Source organism: Hemibagrus wyckioides, linkage group LG27 (assembly GCF_019097595.1).
Source record: "Hemibagrus wyckioides isolate EC202008001 linkage group LG27, SWU_Hwy_1.0, whole genome shotgun sequence".
NCBI lineage: Eukaryota > Metazoa > Chordata > Actinopteri > Siluriformes > Bagridae > Hemibagrus > Hemibagrus wyckioides.
This window is the reverse complement of record NC_080736.1, coordinates 20,266,978-20,290,835: the sequence shown is the minus strand read 5'-3', so window position 1 is coordinate 20,290,835 and position 23,858 is coordinate 20,266,978. Positions and strand designations below refer to the sequence as shown.

The following is a 23,858-nucleotide window of genomic DNA, read 5'->3' as shown; positions in this document are numbered from 1 at the left end:
CCCCTCACCAACATGTCCATTAAAATCTGCTCCTATCACCACTCTCTCACCCGTGGGAATAGTCTCTATCACCTCATCTAATTCACTCCAGAATCTCTCTTTCTCCTCTAACTCACAACCTACCTGTGGGGCATAATCACTATCAACATTCAACATCACCCCTCCAACCTCCAACTTCAGACTCATCACCCTGTCTGACACTCTCTTCACCTCCAGAACATTCCTCACAAACTCCTCCTTCAGGACCACACCTACCCCATTTCTCTTACTATCCACACCATAATAAAACAGCTTGAATCCTGCTCCTATACTACGAGCCTTGCTACCCTTCCACCGGGTCTCCTGTACACACAGTATATCCACCTTCCTTCTCTCCATCATATCAGCCAGCTCTCTACCTTTCCCTGTCATAGTACCAACATTCAGAGTTCCTATTCCCAGTCCTACACTCTTCCCTTCCCTCTTCTCTCTCTCTGCACACTCTCCTCCCTCCTCTACTTCTTTGACCAACAGTAGCCCAATTTCCACCAGCGCCCTGTAGGTCAGAGGCCGGTCGTTGTTAACCCAGGCCTCGACCGATCTGGTATGAAATTCAGAGTACTGACAATTCGCATGGTTAAATTTGGCAATGTTTTACACCAGATACCCTTCCTGATGCAACCCTTATTATTTATCCTGGCTTGGGACCGGCACAGAAGTCATTAGATTACAGGCAAACAAATAAACTAAAGATGTTTAATGTGGATAATAAACTGTTTATTTCAATTTCTATTTCCTAAAATCCTGAACTGTATGGATCATCTGAAGGTTAAAAACAGCATTCAGCACTACAGTAAGCACTACAAAACTCTATCCAAGCAATAATACTGTAATAAAACACCAAAGTCATTCCTCTTCTGCTGTCTGATTTGGAAGCAATTTGAAGTTTAAAACAGATTTACAGAACAGATCACCACATCTCTCTCAGCTTTCTTCCAGCAACCTGAAGTTCCTCCTCTTTAGCTTTTAGATGAGGATTTACTGGATCTTGCTGTAGATCTGAGATGGATCATCAGCTGCTTCATCTGCCACAAGTCTGTGGGACAAATAGGGGTCACTTAAAAAACTTGATGTTGACTGAGCAGCACAGTTAGTGTTGGTGTAATGATGATGGTTTGCTCACTGGATGGCAGCAGTGCTCCTGCTAATGTTCACAGCAGCGTACTGAACCTCCTCTTCCTCTCTGGTGTGTGGAGGATGTCTGGGAGACAGAAACCTTTCATGTGTGGGGAAACGTTTAAAAACAACACTGGTGTAGTGAATGTCATCCTGATCGTCTGAGGCGACTCTTCCTCTGTGGTATGAGGTGGGGATATTTGCAAACGCGGCAGCAGACTGTGGTTGAAAATTAGCACAGGATAAAGTTTATATCTGAACATGATCACATGATCAAACAGTCCCTCCTCCTTTCACCCACACTCACCTGTCCACTCTCACCAGTGCTGCTGTGGCCATTAGCTGAGCTCCTCTTCCTCTTCCTGAGAAACCGCAAGCACATGTGAATGAGTAATGAGTATTTACTGGTCTGTTTTATTCTGGAGGTTCAAAATGAACATACCACATCCACAGAGTTCCTGGGATGAGTGTTAATGCCAGGAAGACCAACAGTCCCTCTATGATGGGCTTTAACATTGTGTGCTTCTCGGAACCTTGAGAAATAAACAACAACAATATGAAGCTCTACGTGACTGAAATATAAATGCTTTGTCATTGCACAGTTTTATCACACTCCTGCAATTATTAGTATTAAACACTAATATTTTTATATATCATTTTTTACTAAATATTTAGATTTAAAAGTTTTCGTTTCATGTAAAATTCTAATTGAATCTTTAGGTTAAACATTACATTTAACATTTAGATCATAAAAAATATTTATATATATATAAAATGTAAAAATATATAAAAATATAACTAAAAATATTTAGAAACATTTTAAAAGTTATCATTAATATTTATACTTAACAGTTTTCAAAAATATTTTTTTTATTGCAGGAAGAACAGAATAATATACAAAATGAGTTAATAAACAATATTCCTTTTTTTTTTTATTTTACAATTTTCCGTCCTTTGCACACTCCCTAGAGCTATGCAAAAATAAATAAATAAATAAATAAACAAACAAATCAATAAATACTAAAAACCGTGAGGAATTAATTAGCACTGTTGTTAGTTCACTGTATCTGATTGTGATATCCATACCCATGTAATTGTAGTGTTAAATGTTTTGTTTATATGTAAATGAAATATTTAGATCAAGTTTAGATTTTTTTTTTAGTCATATTTTAGTCTACATTTAAAGCCTTTAAATTAACCATAAATGTTAAATGTAAATCATAAGTAGAAATTTCCAATCGAAATGTTAAAAGTAGAACTGAAAAATGTCATTCGCAGGAAAATGTGTTTCATCACAATTTTCCAAAAGCAGGGGTGGTGGCTTCCCCCAGTTCCCCCAGCAGATTTCTCACATCCTCACCTTCACTCCTAAACCGTAATATCGTGAAGAACTGGCAACCCATGACACTAAGAGATCGGGACAAAATTAGCATACGAACAAAACATTTCAATTCTATATTGAACATTTCACATGGCTACATAAAGCTCAGTGCCATGTCTGTTCAGAGAGGGGAGATTGCAGTAAAGAAACATTGTTTAATTCTATGTAAACTGTCATCTTCATAAAGTTAAACAGAAGACTAACTCTGCACTGACCTAACACATCCAGGTGTGTTGGTGTAGAGGTGTGGTTTCCCAGCTGGTGGTGAGCAGTGCAGTAGTACAGTCCACTGTCCTGGGAGCTGATGTAGCTGATGCTGTAATTCTGGCCTGTTGTCAGCAGTGTGTCTGCAGCTGCACTCTGCTTAAACCAGGAGTAGGTGAGAACAGGAGGGTTTGCATCACTGCTACAGCTCAGAGTCACTGAATCTCCCTCCACTGTGTCTCCAGAGGGAAGAACCACTGCGCTGGTGTTTTTAGGAGGATCTGATTGGATAGATTATCAAGAAATACATATTACAAAACCACCTCGTAAATGTAAAAGCTGGGTCTGTTGTTTCATCATACTGTAGCTGTGTAAACAAATGCTCTGATCAGGGGTTTCATCGTATAGTGTGGTTGTTATGTGAAGCCAAATGAACATCTAATCCTCCAGAAGTATATCAAGGGGGCGGCATCCGTGTATCACGCATTTTCGTTTATCGCGGGTGGTTTTGGAACGTAACCCCCATGATAAACGGGGGATTACTGTATCAAAATTTAATAGTGGCACCTGCACTGCTGGCCAACTTATATGCCAACATTAAACAGCAGGGAGAATGCAAGATTGGAAGCATCCAAAGATGGTTTAGTTCTCTGTGACCTTTTCAGTCTGGACCTAGTGCTGCAAGGCTGAGCTCCGTCACTGAAAGATTTAGTACATGTCACACTCCCAAGTTTTTTCAGATAATATTCAGCAAGAATACACTGGGATCAAGGCATGATACTCACATAACACATCCAGGTGTGTTGGTGTAGAGGTGTGGTTTCCCAGCTGGTGGTGAGCAGTGCAGTAGTACAGTCCACTGTCCTGGGAGCTGATGTTGCTGATGCTGTAATTCTGGCCTGTTGTCAGCAGTGTGTCTGCAGCTGCACTCTGCTTAAACCAGGAGTAGGTGAGAACAGGAGGGTTTGCATCACTGCTACAGCTCAGAGTCACTGAATCTCCCTCCACTGTGTCTCCAGAGGGAAGAACCACTGCTCTGGTGTTTGTAGGGGAATCTGATTAGAAATAAAACACCTGAATCAGCTGCTGTGTGTTCAGGATCAGTGTTTGATAGACATGTAGATGGATTCTGATTGAGGAGAGTAAAATCCACACTCACACACTGGAGGAGAGAGGAGACTGTCATGACCTTCAACAGCACAGCTGTAACTGACCACACCACCGACTGCAGCTACAGAGCAGGAGGCAGATTTACACTCAGACACACGCCGTCCGTTCTTGTACCAGATGTAAGTGGGGTTGTTAGACAGAGTGCAGGTGGTGATGCAGTTCAGCTTGATTTGTCCACTACCCGAGTCTGATACTGTAACCTTCAGATCTGCAAATATTAATTTAGGTTCAGAATTACTTTCATTTCCTTCATCTGTATAAATGTAGTTAAATAAATGTATAATAGTGTGACATTACCTGTGACAGACAGAGTGACTCCAGGTTCTCCGGTGTATTTTCCTGCAGGATCATTAGTGTAGAATCTGAACCTGTATGTTTGAGCGTCTCTCTCTCTCAGGTTAGTGATTCTCAGACTACAGTCATTCTGGGAGCTCTGTGTGTACTGCACTCGACCCTGATACTCCTCATCCTTTCTCACATCCTCATGCTTAACATTAACATGCTTTTTAATGAACCACACTGATTTTGTCACTGTGAGGCCTGCAGGATATTTATAAGAGCAGGAAAGATCAATCGATGTGTTTTTTAGAGCACACACATGTTCAGGAGTATAAGTCACACCCCAACACTTTTTACCCAGTACACCTGAAAAACACAAGCAGGAAGAACTCGAATGATGAGAGTGATGAAGGTTGGAATGATGATAATTATGGGAAAATTTTTCTTTTCATGCTTGCTGATCTTTAATAACATGGGCAAAAAAACAATTATCATGTGTTATTGTTTTTTAAATGTAGACAGTAAATAATGAAATTGGATGCATAAAACCTCTGTAGATCTAACAGGCAAAAACCCCAAATTTTCATCCTTTATGAACATTAAGCAGTTCTACTGTGTTTGTTCTCTGTTTTACTAATTAGGGGGGCTAAAGCCCCCCTAAAAATGGGCTAGTGACGCCCATGCTTGTTACTTAACTGACTATGTTCCCCAGTTATTCTAATTTCTTCTTAAATATGCATATGGCATGCGGCATTGCAAACAGCATTTGTTTATTTATAAATAAATACTTAATTGCAGGGCAGTGGTAGCTCAAGTGGTTAAGGCTCTGGGTCGTTGACTGGAAGACAGGGGTTCAAGACCCAGCACCTCCAGCACCAAGATGCCTAACCGCCAACTGTTGGGCCCTTTTGTCTTCATACCCCTCTGATCCGGCAATGTCTAACCACATCAGTGGAAAGCCCCAATGCCAGCAGACTTCCAAGTGTCCTGGAGGATTATGACAGCTTGAAGGAGGACTTTTGTAAGGAGAAGGCCACTAAATTACCTCCCCATCGTCCCTGGGATTGTTCCATAGAGTTGCTATGCCCCTGGCCCTGAAATGCCAGGCCCTCTACATGCCTGAAAAGCAAGCCATGGAACAGTATATTGAGGAGGCCCTAGCAACCGGCTACATCAAACCTTCCACATCTCCAGCTGCAGAGAAAGATGGCGGACTTCGACCCTACATCAGCTATCGGGGCCTCAACGCCACTACCGTATGCTATACACACCCCCCCACTGGTCCCAGCCACCCTAGAACAACTGCGAGAGGCATGAATCTTCACGAAACTACACTTGAGGAGTGCATACAATTTAATCCAGATAAAAGAGGGAGACAAATGGAAATTGCCTTCCACACCACCAGGGGGCACTATGATTATACAGTAATGCTGTCTGGTCTGACTAATGCACCCGCTGTTTTTCAGTCAACTAAATACTCAGAGACTTAATTAACAATGACAATAAAAGACAATAAAAAGAACTACAGCGCTTTCTGGGATTTGCAATTTTTATTGCAGATTCATCAGGAACTGCAGCTTGGTGGCATCCTCTATCAAACCATCCTGTGAGGAAACCCCAAAAGGCCAAAAAGAAACCCCAAAAGACCCTAATGAGCCTTTTATTGTGGATGAACTCGAGAACTATGTAAAACGTTGCCACCAGCTCCCAGCCCGGTTGCTGGAACCTCTGCCAGTGCCTCAATGGCCATGGACCACACCGTTCTGGTCACCATAGACCATTTCTTTAAGGCCTGCTGTCCGATACCCCTTAAAGGCCTGCAAACTGCCATGGAAACCGCGCAAGCACTGTTTCACCATGTTTTCAGTCTTCGGCCTATCAGTGTCAGACTGGGGAACTCCGTTCATCTCACGAGCATTCTGCACACAACTGGACATGAGTATAACCTCCAGCTATCATCCTCAATCCAGCGGGCAAGCGGAGAGATTGAACCAGGAAATCGGCCATTGTCTCTCGTCTTATTGCACCCGGGAACAGCACAGATAGAATGAGTTTCTTCCATGGACTGAGTGTGCCCAAAATCTCTCACACACTCCTCCACCGGGCTAACCCTGTTTCAGTGCATCCTGGGCTACTACCACTCTGGTCTTCATGGTGGTTTATCCTTTTTAACAACAAATGCAGTCTTTACAGGTGAAACCCAAGGCTCAAAGCAAGAGTAACAAGAAACACCTGTCAGTCACATATTCCAATATACAAAAAGTTCTAAGTTGTTTAACACACTTGTGATGTGAATATCAGGAAATGAAAGCTGATCCATCTTTTGAGCTCGTGTTCAGTTTATAGCAAAAAAAAAATAAAAATAAAAGAATTTACTTTTCTGTTCCAATACTTTTAGAAGGGACTGTCGGTATGTTACCTGTAACAGTCAGTTGTACTCCAGATGAGGCTGATATCCAGTCACTGCTCTGTGTTTTAAATCTAAAGTTATAAACTCCAGAGTCACTCACTCTCACATTCCTCACTGTCAGCTCACAGTCAGACCACCAGGTGCTTACAGACACTCGTCCTGAGTATTCTGGATCGTTGTTCAGGTCTCGTGGTTCTCCTTCAGAGCTCTGGACTCGATACCACTCTCTCTCTGTGACTGTGGAGTAATATGGTTTTGTAAATCTACAGGGGATTTTTACTGTAGATCCAGTAACAACACAGAGACTCTGAGAGGAGAGAGTTACACTGTGCTGAGCCTGAACTCCTGTAACACACACACACACACACACTTAAATGAAATAATATCTTTATATTTATATAATTTTAAAACAGTTTACATAATTCATTTCTTGTCTGTACCCAAATCGTGTCAAATTAATAAAATATGTCCAGAGGGCTTTTTCTGAACTGTTGCAGTAGAAACACCACAGCACAGTAAAACAGTAGGAAGAGCTGAAATATTTGACGTTTACCTGTCAGTAACATGAGGATCGCTGCTACTGTAATATTTCTTGACATTCTGTAAAACACAGTGACATCAGCCTTCAGACAGCTGACACGCGAAGATCCACCACTTGTAAATCCTTGTAGAAGAAAAGAATAAAAACAGATTTTCACATTATCTATCTATCTATCTATCTATCTATCTATCTATCTATCTATCTATCTATCTATCTATCTATCTATCTATCTATCTATCTATCTATCTATCTATCTATCTATCTATCTATCTATCTATCTATCTATCTATCTATCTATCTAGATTATAGATCTATCTATCTATCAGATTATATAGATATATAATATACACAGGGGCATAACTTCCCCTGGGGGGACATGTCCCACCCACAGTTCAAAATCCCATTTGTGTCGCACTCACTTTTTACATTTGTTTACGATTTTTCAATTGCGTGCCATCATCACTACGGAGGAGCAGATTACAAAAGTAAGGATTACAGATAGTTATTTCTACCCTGCTATAATAGTGTTGGAGGCATAAAAGCGATCTATTTTAGGCATTTGTGATGCACAAAAAATTAGCACCAGGAATGAAAAATATTTTAATTTGTTCATTAAGAGTGGTTGTTTAAGTATAAGAGACAATTATTAAAGATGATCAACATGTTCATATAATTGTTATAAAAATTATATTACATATTAATTTGGCGAAAATAGTGATGTAATACACACCGTTCATAAAAACCTTTTTCTATTCTAAACCCCAGCGGTTTGGTGGACGTGTCTCTGACAGACGTCCTGTGCAACAAGTGATTTATTTTACATTTTCAGGTACAGAGGTTAGTTTGAACTAAAGGTTTGTTTAACAGGAATATTTACTTTATTTACATTGTATTCACACACAAAACATTAACGGTGAACATTTTTGTCTTTATAAAATTATTCTCTTGGTGATCAGCCCCTATTAAACGATAAAGAAAGTAAGACATCTTTTCTAAACAGTTTAGTAGCCTGCTATTCTTTTTGACAGAATTTATCATCATTATAATCAACTTCATTATTTCCTGTATTTTGTAAAACCGTAGTCCCTAAATGTACGTAAATGCAGGAAATGGGAAACATTTTGTGCCCCCTCCACTTCTCGAACCAAAGTTACACCCTTGTACACACATCTTACTCTACACTCCTTTAGTTTGTGCTATAAAAAGTGTCTCTTTTTTCGTGTTCCTTCTAAATCTAAGGATGTACCTGGTCCTGATTTTAGTTTGTGCTTCTCTTTGGTTTCATGTTATGACTGTGCGTCTATCTCTGTTCCTTAAGCTCTGAGCAGTCAGGTTTCAGTTTATTCAGACGGTCAGATAATCAAACTCCGGAGCCTGATTTATCCAGGTAAAGATCCGAAGACTTTAGTGATGGAACAGACATCTTCACATCACCTTCATACTTCTCAGCACACACTCCTCCTCTTTTCTGCAACATGAGCTTGACCCCATCGGTGAAGTCTGACTGAGAATTTATGACAATTCCAGTGTTTACGATTAACTACTCACAAATTAAAAAAAGTTTTTAACTGATAAAATTAAGTTCCTCATGTTTCCTTTTGTTACTTATCTAAGAAGCAATAGCTAACCATTAGCCAGACTTTAACTTGCTGCCTAAACAATTAAGCCAGTTTCTGTTTGCAAACCTTACCTCAACATGACTTTTGGGGATATAAAGAAGATGCTTTAGCAACCTTCAGCATACTAAAACTTTTAACTGAGGTAAGGTCACATTCTCATCTCAAGACACCCACTGACAGCTGGAGCGCTAACTACATTGTGTAGCATATATTGGGATGTTTTTCTCTCCTGAACTGGACCCTAAACTGAGCTCATTTGATGGACGTATACTTTAGCCAGCACTGAGTCTATAGTAAGAAGCTTCGGGAAACCACGTGGAAGTGGAGATAAATAGAACCAAACCATCTTTCATCTCAAAAACAAACTATATTACATATACACATATATAAACATAGATAGATAGATAGACAGACAGACAGATATGTAGAGAGACAGATTCCTTTCTAAACAGAGGCACTTTTTTATTGTATTCATCCCAACATTTTTTTTCAGCTCCAGTATTTACCTTTCTCTCCATCAATCTACTTCTGCAGCCCGTTGAGATGCCGGTCGTCCTGGTCCTGTTGCTCTACCTCTTTTTAGAGCTTCTTTCATCTGAGACTCACTCACTGCAGCTGAGGATATGGAATATGGATAGCTTTAAATATTGAGAAATCTGTTATTTATCCTTGAATCACTTATTTTCACTTGGATACAAACCTCGCTGCAATCCATGAACTCATACTGAAGGTCCTTTCAGCATACTGAGTATTGTTGTGGAAGTGACTCAATCTCACCAAATAGATGAGGATGAGATCCCTTCTAAATATAAAAAGTTACTTCCTTGTGTTGTTGCATGACACAAACAAAATCAAAAAATATGTCTTGGCAATACACATAAGAGTAAATTAAGTTCAAAAGGTCAAACAAACAAGAAGCAAGCGTGACATGATGGGAAACAACGAGCTGGTGGTCAGGAAGATAGAAGTGCTTTATAATCCCCATCATTTCTGTTTACCACCAAATAATTACTATGTACTGAACACTGCAAGTTTTTTTTTTTTTTTACTTAACCACTTACCATCTATCATCTTAAAGAGATGGTTGTTGACTTCAGGAGAACAAAGAGTGACCATTCTCCACTGAACATCGATGGGTCCATCGTGGAGATCGTCAAGAGCACCAAACCCCTTGGTGTTCACCTGGCGGAGGACCTCACCTGGTCACTCAACACCAGCTCCATCACCAGAAAGGCCCAGCAGCGTCTCTACTTCCTGCGAAGGTTGAGGAAGGCTCATCTTCCACCTCCCATCCTGACCACCTTCTACAGAGGGACCATCGAGAGCGTCCTGAGCAGCTGCATCACTGCCTGGTTTGGGAACTGCACCGTCTCGGATCGCAAGACCCTTCAGCGGACAGTGAGGACAGCTGAGAAGATCATCGGAGTCTCTCTTCCCTCTATTACAGACATTTACTCCACACGCTGCATCCGCAAAGCTAACAGCATTGTGGATGATCCCACACACCCCTCACACACACTCTTCACCCTTCTGCCATCCGGAAAGAGGTACCGAAGCATTCGGACCCGCACAACCAGACTGTTGAACAGTTTCTTCCCTCAGGCAATCGGGTATCTCAACAGAGGACTGAAGTGAACGGGTCACACACACACGCATCTCATCTCTCTCCACCTATCCCTATCTTCTGCATCCTCAACACTTACACCCACTAGCTTCATATCCTCATTCATTCCATCCATATACCTCCTCTTTGCCTCCTGCCTGGCAGCCCCATGTCCAACATTCTCCTACCAATATACTCACTCTCCCTCCTCTGGACATGTCCAAACCATCTTAATCTGGCCTCCCTAACTTTGTCCCCCATGTGCTCTGATTTACTCTACAAGACAGATATATAAGGATTAAATAAGGAAATTAACTAAGTTAATTAAGTGAAGATTTAATATATAGAAAATTAGTTTGTAGCAGCATTTAAAACTCGCAGACTGGGTGCAAAGACGTAACCCTAGTGCAGTATAAGTGTGTGTGTTGAGGAGATTTAAAATTTATATTCATAAAAAAAAAAAAAAAAAAAAAAAAAAAAAAATCACATTTATAGATTTCCACGAAAGCTGATGATCTCACTAGCTAACTCTACTGTTGTAGCATTTTCAGTGAGACGGTTGTTAGAAGTGGAATTTTAATTGGTGAACTCAGGGATATGTGGTTATACTAAACATAAGCACTTTCAGTGAAACCTACAGAAACTCATTACTGCATACAGAAGTGAGGGCCATTCTAGTGTATATTACCATATCTAGTTTATTTGTTCAGCTGTCTATTATATTTACATAATGAACAAAATTCCTAGAGATCAGGAAAATAATTTAACAGATACTCATAAGATATACAAAACCCAGTAAACCCCATGAGGATAGATAAGCGCAGGCCTTTTAAAACAAAGGCGTATGGTCAAGCGGTGCATGTTTTCTATAGTGTACATCAATACAGTTTATACCACAGCACTGTCTTCATTCTGATTGATCAGAAGGTATGGGTCTAATTTCCTCCAGCAGTAAAGCTCATTTCATACACATGACACCACAAAGTACTGCAAATAAAGTCTGTTTATGGAAGGAGTCTCCAGTGTCAGTGATTGAGCTTTCTGGCACAGGGGGGTCTTCAGGACAGACAAGTTTGCACTGTGGCAGGTGAAGGAATGACCTGCTAGAACATTACCAGTAAGAGGAACCGTCTTGTTTCATGTGTATTCACAACTAGAAATGGATTTTAAAAATAAATTACAATTTTTAATTGCTGTGGTATAAGAGGACTAAAAATAAAACCCTTAAGGATGTGCTGTTATAAGAGAAATAACTCCGTTCCACATCAGGCCACGTCATACACCCGGTCCCATTGTTAATTCTTTGTTAAGACTCACCACAGTTTTTTATCCTATAACCTAAGTACCTAAAAACACAGTCCATGATTCACAAAACGTGTGTGTGTGTGCTTTATCGTTTGCCGTTTGCAAACTCCTCCGCCCAGCGTAATGTGTCCTGAAGGCTGGATGAGTCGGTCGCTATGCCGACCCCCTTAGCAACAGTCGCCGAGCCGCCTGCATTCCCTCCCAGACGGCTACAAACAGCAAGAGCCCATTCACTTGCAGAGATGGCAGTCTGACCCTGTGACCATACACACACACACCTCCCCACAGTTAGATTTTGCATGTGTGTAACCTGTAGTGATGTATTTTATCTGCAGAAGTGTGGCATTTATATATTTCTTTAAAATTATGTTTTTGGTTCTTTTTTTTTTACCTTAGGCACCTGACATGCACACAGCACTTTCCCTGATGGCTGAAGGTGAGACAGGAGCATGACTAGAGTGTGTGGAGTGCGCTCGCTCAGCTGGTTTACAGTCTTCATCACCACCTGCGCAAATTGTTCGATAAAATCAATAAAACAAACAAAACAATGATGATCAGCAGCAATTAATCATCTTCCACCTCTTCCAGTGCTTGCATGCTGAGCTAGCAGCTATCTGCCAAGGCTACACTCTAGAAGATTCAAATCTCCTGCATTATTAAGCGAGGGTACAGGTGTAAGTGATGTGGCAGATTCTATCTGAATAGAAATGTTCTTACAGATATGGAGTCAGTGTCCAGCGTGTCCACCAGCACGGCTTTATCAGAGTGTCTGCCCAACAGTACCTGTGCCTTGGCAGCAGCCTGGGGAGTAACACATACACCAACACACACACACACCATATCATTCATCCATTCTTAGTGTGTGTAAGGCAGTGACTGAAGAAGGTAGACACAGAGAGTGTGAGAGAGAGAGAGAGAGAGAGGTGGTGTGTGTGTGTGTGTGTGTGTGTGTGTATCTGTCTGTACCTCTTTGAGCTCCAGTTTGCGGATGATGGTGTTGGTGCTCCTCTGTAAAGCCTTTAGCCGAGTCTGGATCTCTCTTCTCTGCCACTGTGGAATAGGAGTGCTCTCTACAGCCTGAACACACACACACACACACACACACACACACACACACACAGTCTATGACTATCTGCAAGTCTAAACATTAGAATGAAATAACAGAAGGAGCTTCGAGCAGAAAAAGGGGCGGGGCTAACATACATCCGTCAGGAGGCCGACTTCTTTTGAGAGCCTTAAAGCAGTTGGTAGAGAGTGGGCGGGGCCAGCAGTGATGCGAGCCGCAAGAGAGTCCACCTCCTCCAGCAGCGCTTGCCCTGCCTCCCGAGCCTAAACAAATAAACATACAAACATTTTTTAATTATTTTTGGTGTGTTTGTTGCAGTGGTGGGCCGTGCATTTCAGACCTAGGCCTACACTGGTGTCCTTCCTGAATGAATCCACCTCTATACCATCATTATGACGCCACCATGGGCATCGCTGGGCCATTTTCTACTCAGCCCTCCTAAAATTCTGCGATTCTCCATAAACTGTACACAAATTTGTGATCGCCTCAGTCCCCTTTAAATTTCATATGAAAACGGCGGCCGTTTTCGGCTCCTCCACGTCTTTCAGCGCGTTCTTCAATCCGCAGACCGCGGCGTCGCAGAGCGAGGATCAGAGGACAAGTGTGTGTGTGTGTGTGATCAAGAAGACTCGTATTTGGCTTGTTCAGTACTCAAATGTTATACACATCTATGCAATACAGTGGAATGCTGCAATAAGTTTACCATCCTACCCTGTTAGTCAAACCTTTATTTTATTTATTTATTTTTTTACTATTATACCCTCCTTGGGGGCCGAGCCCCCCTTAAATGAAAATTCTAGAATCGCCCCTGGAAGCCGGCAATAGATACTAATCAACCGTTAAATAACAAAGTAAAAAAGAAATTAGTTTACAGTATTTCACACCTTACAAGGAATAGTCAAAAAAGACATTCTTGATGCCGTATGCAGCAAACTGCAATCTCCGGAGGACGCAGCATCCGAAATTAGATGCAGAGAATATAGAAACACTGTGTATGGACGGGTCGCTGCCTCCGACTACTCCAATTATCCAATCAAAGGACGGGAAATTGCTGACGTAATCGTATGCCTGCTAGATGGCCCCAGTGATGCCAACTCGAAATCTGATTGGTTAATGGAACAGTTTCACTGCCACTTATTTTAAGCTCCGGGCGCCTGCACTATTGATTCTGAAGGCCTCACGGCCGGGCAACACATGATGTCAGCGGCCACTGGCTGAAATGATTGGATAAATACTATTATCATAAACATACACTACTGGAAGCAGTGCAACCGAGAGAAAAGCTATGAAACGTAGAGAATAGACTATTGGGAATAATTTAACACACATTCATGGAAAAATATATTAAATATATTAAAATGCAAGTCAGTGATTCAGATCACTGATGTTTAGGCCAGCAGAGAAGGCCTTGCTGGCCCTGACGGTCTGCCACTGGTTTATTGGTATTTATTGCACTTAAGACATTACTAGCGGCCATTTCGTCCCTTACATTTTTGGCGTCGTCTCCAGTCACAGCTACGATGCGGCTGATTCCCTTCACCATCTGCCGCTCAGAGACGATCACGAGGTCCTGGATTCCTCCGGTCCGCAACAAATGCCTGATAAATAACAACAAAAAAACACCCCAGTTTTTAAATATTTATATTTATGTTAATTATACGAATCCACTAGCACAAACAATATAAATACTACTACTACTACTACTAATAAAATAATAATAAAATAATAATAATAATAATAATAATAATAATAATAATAATAATAATAATAATAATAATAATAATAATAACAATAATAAAGGCAAATATTAAATTTGACTCATTTCATAATTCAGAATCTCTCACTTTAACTCCAGTTCTATATTATTGTCCCTACAACCTTAAGACAATAATCCAACTTTTTGGACTTGTATATATTAATGATGAATGATGGGAATTTGTTGTCTTACGTTCCACAGCAGAGTTCCACTGAGGTGCGTTTGTGTGCGTCGCCACTGAGCAGCTTGGATACGGGGACCCCCAGGGACACGACCCGAACCGGATCAGGATACACCTGAAACAGAGAAGAGCACATTTCATGCACACACACAGGCACACGCGCACACACACACACACACACACACACACACACAATGTTTCAATAGGTTCACACAGTTTTTCCAGTCAGGATCTCTTTTAATTGGAAAAAAAAGTGAGGTGGAAAACCCCTTTATGAGACACCAGGTCCAACACAGGGCACCATTATTAACTGTTAAAATAAATTCTTGCAGATTTTAGTGTTTTGAAATAAAGCCCAAAGCTCAAATGACCTCATCAACCATCCTCAGTCCTGCAATCTGATTGGCTTGTGCTAAAGGCACTTCCTTTGTGTGGACCACGTCGTTCTGTTGGATGATGGTCTGGATCATGTGCTCTACTTCCTGCAACTGTGATACACTCAGAGAGGCCTAAGAATACAAACATACACACACACACACACACACACACGTAATCAACTGCTGTGAATAATTTTTATTACTGCAATTTTCCTTCAAACCTTCACTATAATTTGATTTCAGAAGAAATCTCCCTCTCTCTCCCTCCCTCCCATCACTCTCCATCCCTCTCTCTCTATCTCTATCTCTGGTCTAACGTTAGCACAGAAATGTTAGATGGAGTGAGTGACCAAGCGAGTGAGCACAACCTTGGAGCTGAAGTCGAAGCGTAGTCGGTCTGCGGTGACGTGCGAACCTCTCTGCACGACTTCTGACCCCAGCAGCTCTCGCAGGGCAAAGTTGAGCACATGAGTGGCAGTGTGTTTCACCATGCAGGCCAGGCGCTGAGCCTACAGAGCAGCGGCAAACACACACACACACACGTTCAGTGGGGATGTGTGAACATGTATGCGTGTGTGTGTGTGTGTGTGTGTGTGTGTGAGCATTACCTCATCCACGTGAAGCTCTAACTGGCCTCCGATTTTCAGAGTGTCAGCTGCAGTGACCTCGTGCACGATGTAGCCCCCAGCCACACGTACACACTCGACTGGGAACAGCACATCCTGAACACACACACACAAACACAGTCAATTTCCTTACAGTACGCATTTCAAACGTCTGCTTTACAGTGTAGGTTGTATGTAGGTGTGTCCAATACTGGCATAAGGTTTTGCCACCTCTGTCTATTTTGTTGTCTGCTACACCTCTAAGTCACTAATAAACGTAACGGCAGTTGCGAGTGATACCTGTAACCCATCTTTGGTGAAGTAGCCGGTGTCATGTGTCTGGCCGCCCTGCTCGGCGTAGAAGCAAGTTCGGTCGAGCAGCACAGAACATCGCTGACCCTCCGTGACCTCGGACACCAAACCCTGATCGCTGTACAGCGCCAACACTGAGGCTCTGCATGGAGGGAATGCTGGAATACACACATACAAAGAGCAAGAAGAGATTAATTATTCATTATGTGAATTAGGTTTCATGATGCACAGGACAGACGACAAACCGAACTTCGGAGTAAGTACCGTAAGAGCCGCCTTGCTGCAGGACGTAGCTGTACTTCGGCGAGTCATCCGTGTGAGGAATTCCTCTGCTCTGCAGCTCTGAGAGACTCTGCAAGTCAGAATGGAGTCCTCGCTCTCCGGCGTCTCCTTCAGACCGACTCTGTAACTACAGCACATCAAGACTGCACTGATCACCTGAACCTGATGTTTCCTAAACACCACAGTACTGCTGATTTTGACTGGGCAGAAGAGTTTATATTATAAGTGTTTATATTGTGCTGATTTCACTGGTGAATCTCTAATATGTTATTGTTTCTATAGTAACAAAGAACACGAGGGCTCGTACGGCTAACTGAATAGGTAATAATAGAAGAGTGAATAGATATGGATGATATGCTTCTTATTTTCTGTGGAAGGAGTCTCCATTGTCAGTTTAAGCCATCATGAAATCCTGAAAGGAAGCACCTCGTCATGTTCGGCCGAGAGCCGCTCCACTCCGGGCTTGTCCACGGACATGCCGCGCTCCTCCAGCATCAGGTCGATGAGGTCGAGCGGGAAACCCAGGTTCCTGTGCAGGGACCAGGCCACAGCGGCTGGAGAAGAAAAACAAGACGAGACTGGAAATGTGATAGTGAAATATAACAATCGTTTTTGTTTTTAATTAAAAGACTAAAACTACATCCAGCTTCTCAGTCACTCGTTTCAAATTGTTTCCATTTTAAAATAATGAAGCTGATAATGCTTGGGTGGACGTTGTTATCCTAGATAAATAAACTGGGTCTCCTTCAGACTGACTCAACAGCACATCAGTAACTACAGCACACCAAGGGGACCATGTATGATATTGCCTTATATTTTGATTTAGGTTCCAAACGACCAAAGATTACTGAAATACAGAAATCCAAAAGTCTAAATTAAGGAAATGAAGGAGTTTCTGGACTAAAATGTGGAAATGTGAAATCATTAGGATGAAACCTGCCCTGGACCTAATACACAATTTAATACATTAACTGCCAACTACCAAGGAACCACATGGTCCACAGATCCATGCTTATTTCCCAGCTTTCCACAGCTTAGCATACATTTTCTGCTCCAGAGTAACTTTCCAGGCACAAATCAGTGTAAATTATTGACTTGTAGTCACTCTTATTACTTTAAGTGTTCATTTTCTAACATTTTCTTGTTGGAGTATGTCCGAACCCAATAATAGGATCAAGGATCAAGCGCTAATCAGAAATATAAAAAGACATGAGCAAGCTTGTTGGTTTTAGTCTTAAGGCTTATCTAAATCTTTCAGGATTAGACTGCAGATTAAAGGATTAAGAGTAAGAGGATATCAGGATCTGAAGACAAGCGGGTATGAAGTACATCAGATTTAAGAAATACATGAGAGTAATACTATTTAGGGGAAAATGAGTACAGGACTGAAGTAAAGGAAGAGAACACAGTGGTAGATTAAAGGATAGGTTATAGCAAACTATAACAAAACTGCTACAGCTAATTTCCAAACTGATTGGAAAGTTGTGAGTTTAAGTCCCAGGTCCATCAAGTGTCTACCTTTGGGACCTTGAGCAACCGTAAATATGAAATCCTGACGAAAATACTGAAGTGTGTGTGTGTGTGTGTGTTATAAACCTGGAAATATGACAGTGTTCCCGTCCATCTTATTCAGCGTCCTTTCGATGACTCTGCGTCCCTGCTTGAGGGAGGAGAGAAACTGCACCTCGTTGACATTAATGATTTCCATGATCTGATGAGAGACGGATGGGAAGAGAGAGGAATATGACATATATATATAAAATATTTATGACATATTTATCGGACCTGCTCTCAACGCAGGTGAAGGAATAATTCTCTCAGGCTCACCCTGTCAGTTTCCGTATGCAGCTCAGGATAAGCGTCGCCCTGTGAAGTCGGAGGAGACAGAGCTTTTGAGTTCTCAAAATCCGATTGTACGGAAAGCTGTTAGCTTGATACTGTTCATCAGGACTCACCAGGATGTGGGCTACGGTGGGCACCAGGCTCGCCAGTGCTCCCTCGTGAGCCTGCAACACCTCAGTGGAGAAGCGCACTGCTCGGCGCAGGATGCGTCGCAAAACCAGCCTGAAAACGTGCAACACAACACAGACGCACTTGTGTAAATTTGGTTATTCCTGGACTCTGTGTAAACATCTGATGTGTGATACGTTTATTCAGATATGGACTAAAACACAGAAAATGCTATTTTTATGACCTCTCTGACCCCTCTTATTTATAAATTAATTAACATTTTGCAGATTTTGCAAGGTGTAGGGAAAGATACACTCGTGTCTCGGGCATCAGACGTTTGTCTTTGTTTTCAGACAAGGGTAAGACTTCAGGATAGAGCCTGGTGACTTCTGACATTAGCCATAATGAGATGTTATGAACAACTGATTAATAACCTAACGGTGCATGTGTGTCCTTATTTATTAAATAGCAGACGAATGAAATCGGTGTGAAGGGGTAATATTTCAGTCAAGGCACAAGTTCAAGTGTGTGTGTTCTTACTCTGCCCCGGTCATCCCAGGATACACCCCATCTGCGATGCACACACACAGAGTGCGAATGTGGTCAGCCACCACGCGGTACGCCATGTCCACGCGGTTTCGGTCAGCCTCGCCAGTCCGTCCTGAATAAGCACCAACTTTACTGCACTGCGCACAGAGACACACAATTACAAACGGTTATTGTCAGACAAAGAGAGAGGGGGGGGGGGGGGAAGAGACCTCATGGATGGCAGACAGTAGCGGTGTGAACAGGTCTGTATCATAGTTGGAGCGTTTCCCTTGCAGCACAGTCACGAGTCTCTCCAGTCCCATTCCAGTATCCACACTGCACTGGGGGAGAGGACGCAGGCTTCCATCACCCTCCCTACACAGACACACACACAGACCGGCAGACACACAGACGGACAGACAAATTTATGCTACCTGCTACTTCTCAGAGACAGTGAGAGTAATAGTATACAGTATGTTATTGCCTGTTGTACTGCATGAACACCAAATTCCAGATCTCCACCACATCTGGACTGTCTGCATTGACGAGCTTGCCGGCGTTCCGATCGCCCACGTGGTCATAGTGGATCTCGGTGCACGGGCCACACGGCCCTGTCTCGCCCATCTCCCAGAAATTATCCTTCATCCCGAATGGAAGGATGCGATCCGGATGCACGCTGAGAGGAATAAAAGCTACCATTATGAGGGGGAAAAAAAAGGAAAAGTTGCACTTGAAGAATTAAACACAGTTTATCCTCATGTCACCCTTTTCAGTGTATAATCTGACCCGTGCTGCTGCTGTGATCATAAACACTGTCCTGTTGCTCAACCCATTGAGAACTGTTTGTCTTTATTCTTCTACACTTATAACTGAGTGAACATCTATCATGCCCCACATCCTTTTCCCGTTCAACTTCTATCGAGTTTTCTTGATAAACCTCTGCATACTCACCTCACCACATCTGTACTCCATCACTTCATTGCTGTCGATCAAAAACTACATAAACCCCAAAAGACATTCTCAGGGGTGACGGAAAACAGCAGGCGCTACATTAACGGGGTTTAGTGGACGTACCCGAGGCTAAGCCAGATCTGTTGCGTCTCTTTGTCCTCAGGCAGGCCGCTCGCCTCGTCGCCGGAGAAACAGGACACGTAGAGACGCTCGGCAGGGATCCGGTACGCTTCTGTTAGCAAGCGCCAGGCCATCGCGCAAGCTTCTACCTAAACACAACATCTTCAGTTACTTAACAGAATACAGTACAACAAATAACTTAATTCACAAATCGGACTGGTCATTTTCTGTAACAGCAGCCATAGCATTAGACACAAAGCTTCCAGTGATGCACCTTGAAGTAGTCTCCGAACGACCAGTTGCCCAGCATCTCAAAGAAGGTGTGATGGTACACGTCTCGGCCCACGTCCTCTAGATCGTTGTGTTTTCCACCAGCGCGTACACACTTCTGACTGTTCACCACACGCCGGTACGAGGCCATCTCACTGCGTGGGTCAGCACAGCCCAGCAGCAAGGGCTTAAACTGTAAAGAAAAAGAAGCAGTATTAACAACATAGGACATTAATTTACCCTCCATAACAATGACAAACTTAAAAAGGTCCTTATTGATCTGCATTTGTGAGGGAAGAAAATGTGTGCATGGAAAAGCTCATAAACCCAAAGTCTGGTTTTGTTTTCCTAGATACATGCAAGAGATTTGATGATACATGAAATTGTCCAAAATGTCTTGGTATGTTGAAGCATTAAGAGTTCCTTTCACTGGAACTAAGGGGCCGAGAATATATATATATATATATATATATATATATATATATATATATATATATATATATATATATATATATATATATATATATATATATATATATATATATATATATATATATATTTATTTCGGGTGAAATTTCAGGATGCACCTAAAATGCACTATAACCTTTACCAGTGGCGAGCCATGCAAATCACACCTTTTCTGTACTTTATCATTACTGTGGCTTCAATTTCCTTTATTACTAGTACTGTTCTTGTTTATGATATAATTTTTTTGTTTTACTGTATTTTTATTATCTTTATTATTATTATTATTATTATTATTATTCCCTTCATGCTGCTCACATGCCTTTAATTGCCCCTCGGGCAATTTTGAATTGAATTGAATTTTCTACTCAGCCCTCCTAAAATTCTGCGATTGTCCATAAACTCTACACAAATTAGTGATCTCCTCAGTCCCCTTTAAAATTTATATGAAAACTCCGGGAGACTTCGGCTCCTCCACGTCTTTCAGCGCGTTCTTCAATCCGCAGAGTGCGGCATCGCAGAGCGAGGATCAGAGGACGTGTGTGTGTGTGTGTGATCAGGAAGACTCGTATTTGGCTTGTTCAGTACTCTGTAGAAGAGTAGAATGTTATACACATCTGTGCAATACAGTGGAATGCTGCAATACGTTTACCATCCTACCCTGTTAGTCAAACCTTTATTTTATTTATTTATTTATATTTTTTTCTATTATACCCTCATTGGGGGCCGAGCCCCCCCTTAAATGAAAATTCTAGAATCGCCCCTGGAAGCCACAGCAATAGATACTAATCAACCGTTCAATAAAAAAGAAAAAGATAAAAATAATTATCTTATTTTTTATAAATAAAAAAGAAATTATTCTACAGTATTTCACACCTCACAAGGAATAGTCAATTTTATTACAGTTACTTTTCTCAAAAAAGACATTCTTGATGCCGTATGCAGCAAACTGCAATCTCCGGAGGACGCAGCATCCGAAATGAGACGCAGAGAATATAGAAACACTGTGTATGGGCGGGTCGCTGCCTCCGACTACTCCAATTATCCAGTCAAAGGACGGGAAATTGCTGACGTAATCGTATGCCTGCTAGATGGCACCAGTGACGCCAACTCGAAATCTGATTGGTTAATGGAACAGTTTCACTGCCACTTATTTTAAGCTCCGGGCGCCTGCACTATTGATTCTGAAGGCCTCACGGCCGGGCAACACATGATGTCAGCCACTAGCTGAAACATGATTGGATAAACACTATTATCATAAATATACACTACTGGAAGCAGTGCAACCGAGAGAAAAGCTATGAAATGTAGAGAATAGACTATTGGGAATAATTTAACACACATTCATGGAAAAATATATTAAATATATTAAAATGCAAGTCAGGGATTCAGATCACTGCTGTTTAGGCCAGCAGAGAAGGCCTTGCTGACCCTGACGGTCTGCCACTGACCTTTACAGGTGAATTTAATTTGACCTTCTCTACACTTTTGAATGCACATGTCCAACTGTTCAGTGTTTCAGTACTTTTTGCATAACTTGCTGTTCTCTAACAAGGTGCTTAACGGCAAAATTCACAACTGGTGTTTGATCCATGAATCGACCAATAAATTTTCTGGTTCAATTAGAATTGGTATTTAAACAGTCCTCTTCATCATGCTGTTCACATTTTGACATCATGAGACCAAGACCACACCTAACAGTACCTCACCATTGTGAGGCAAGAGGGAAGTGGCCACTGAGGTTAGAGTGTCACAGAGTGTCATCAGCAGGTTACGACAGAGATACAGAGAGACTGGCACTGTCACAGAAAGGCGCAGAAGTGGACGTCCTTTGGCCACATCCCACGTTGATGACCACTTCATTGTGAACAGTGCCCTGCGGGAGGTGAGAGGCACCCAAGTGTCACGTCAGACCATTCGAAACCGTTTACATCAGCGTGGTCTGCGTGCTAGATGACCTGCAAGGGTACCTGACCACACCACCAGGCACAGGCGTCATCGGCCTGGGAGCATTTACGCTGGACGAGAGTCCAGTGGGCCTCAGTGCTGTGGAGTGGCCTGCACTTTCTCCAGACCTGAATCCCATAGAAAACCTATGGGATCAGCCGTGTCGCCGTGTAGAGGCTCGTAACCCTGCACCCCAGAACCTCAATGACCTGAGGGCCGCCCTTCAAGAAGAGTGGAATGCCATGCCTCAGCAGACAATAAGTCGACTCGTGAACAGCATGAGACGTCGTCGTCAAGCTGTAACTGATGGTCAAGGGCACATGACAAATTATTGAGACGTTGACATTTTTTGTTGTGGTATACCCACCACTGTTGCTGGCTTTTGTTTCAATAAATTGTTTGAGATGAGGAAATCACCATTGCAGCTTCTACTTAAATGCCCTACTTTCATGATATAATATCACTGTAGCGTGAACTTTTTACATTTTCCATAAATTTCACCCAAAAGCCAAATATCCTTAACTTTTTGTGAGTAGTGTATAGATATATAGATATATATATATATATAACATCTGTGTATAAGTGAAGCTCAAAAGCTCTCTCATGAGCTAGTAATCATCACCAGGGTGCGAATATTTCCATAAATAAAGGACATCGCGCAAGACACCTACTACTCAATACGCACGTGCACCGTGATTAAACAATATTAAATGTTATTCTAGAGAAAATAGTTAAAGAAGCATTTCAGCCTCTTTGCTAGAGCAGAATAACTCCAGCAGGTTGTTGTTAGATGAGAATGTGTGCACTGACTCCTCCATATCTGACCTGATTCATCCCGGCGTTGACGAACAGTAGACTCGGGTCTCCTCTGGGCCGGACCGGTGAGGATGGAACAACCCTGTGTCCATATTCCTGCTTGAAAAAATCCACAAATGTCCGTCGTACACGTTTGGCTGAAAAATCCTCGCGAACCGGTGCGTGTGGCCGCGTCGAACATCTCCTTACACACGGCCAAAAAGTCTTTAAATGGACTAAGTTTACACGCAGAACTCCGATGCGCGCCGCCATCTTGCTTGTTGACATGGGGCTGTGTCTTGTCAAATCGCGCCTCCTTGCTGTGATTGGCCACTAAAGGATACTGTAAACTGTCCTATTGGCGGGATGGTTTTACAATCCAGAGAATTAACCAATCCCAGAACAGGAGGCGGGATTAAAAGGGTTTACAACGTAAAAGCGCAGATAATGCACTTCCGGTTAGACATTTTTTTAAAAAATAAAAGTACGAATAAACGCGAATTATGCTGTCATGTTCCGACAAGAGTTCTGAATAGAATAATACTGAAAAATAAAAATATTAAATATTAACTTAGTATTTTTGTCT

General features: G+C 42.0%; 2 protein-coding genes across 4 annotated transcripts; both read right to left on the bottom strand.

The window, feature by feature from the left end:
- Positions 1 to 941: 941 nt before the first annotated feature.
- On the bottom strand, positions 942 to 10,902 carry LOC131347412 (B-cell receptor CD22-like). Of its 2 annotated transcripts, XR_009203757.1 has the most exons (12): positions 9,460 to 10,902; positions 9,266 to 9,374; positions 7,153 to 7,263; positions 6,609 to 6,944; positions 4,208 to 4,555; positions 3,900 to 4,118; positions 3,526 to 3,795; positions 2,752 to 3,021; positions 2,516 to 2,562; positions 1,598 to 1,688; positions 1,463 to 1,517; positions 1,291 to 1,374 (listed from the first exon to the last, which is right to left on the bottom strand). XR_009203757.1 is itself a non-coding variant. In XM_058381434.1 (11 exons), exons 2-11 carry the CDS (start codon positions 7,196 to 7,198, stop codon positions 1,018 to 1,020), a joined length of 1,905 nt encoding a protein of 634 aa, XP_058237417.1. In that variant the 5' UTR covers positions 7,199 to 7,263; positions 9,266 to 9,452; the 3' UTR covers positions 942 to 1,017. The 2 variants fall into 2 exon arrangements, 1 of the variants encoding a protein (XP_058237417.1); XM_058381434.1 differs by lacking the exons at positions 2,516 to 2,562; positions 9,460 to 10,902 and adding an exon at positions 942 to 1,075 and having other exon boundaries at positions 1,163 to 1,374; positions 9,266 to 9,452.
- Positions 10,903 to 11,042: 140 nt separating this feature from the next.
- On the bottom strand, positions 11,043 to 23,638 carry aars2 (alanyl-tRNA synthetase 2, mitochondrial (putative)). 2 transcript variants are annotated; one of them, XM_058381432.1, is made up of 22 exons: positions 23,303 to 23,638; positions 20,070 to 20,258; positions 19,799 to 19,944; positions 19,209 to 19,400; positions 18,955 to 19,099; positions 18,737 to 18,882; positions 18,202 to 18,310; positions 18,074 to 18,112; positions 17,843 to 17,957; positions 16,673 to 16,800; positions 16,229 to 16,373; positions 15,953 to 16,122; positions 15,656 to 15,769; positions 15,416 to 15,556; positions 15,042 to 15,179; positions 14,682 to 14,785; positions 14,223 to 14,331; positions 12,871 to 12,996; positions 12,634 to 12,744; positions 12,385 to 12,468; positions 12,059 to 12,172; positions 11,043 to 11,923 (listed from the first exon to the last, which is right to left on the bottom strand). In XM_058381432.1, the coding sequence occupies exons 1-22, from the start codon at positions 23,558 to 23,560 to the stop codon at positions 11,753 to 11,755; spliced, it is 2,994 nt and encodes a 997-aa protein (XP_058237415.1). In that variant the 5' UTR covers positions 23,561 to 23,638; the 3' UTR covers positions 11,043 to 11,752. The 2 variants fall into 2 exon arrangements, with proteins under 2 accessions (XP_058237415.1, XP_058237416.1); XM_058381433.1 differs by lacking the exon at positions 23,303 to 23,638 and having other exon boundaries at positions 19,799 to 19,940; positions 20,070 to 20,210.
- Between the last annotated feature and the right edge of the window lie 220 nt (positions 23,639 to 23,858).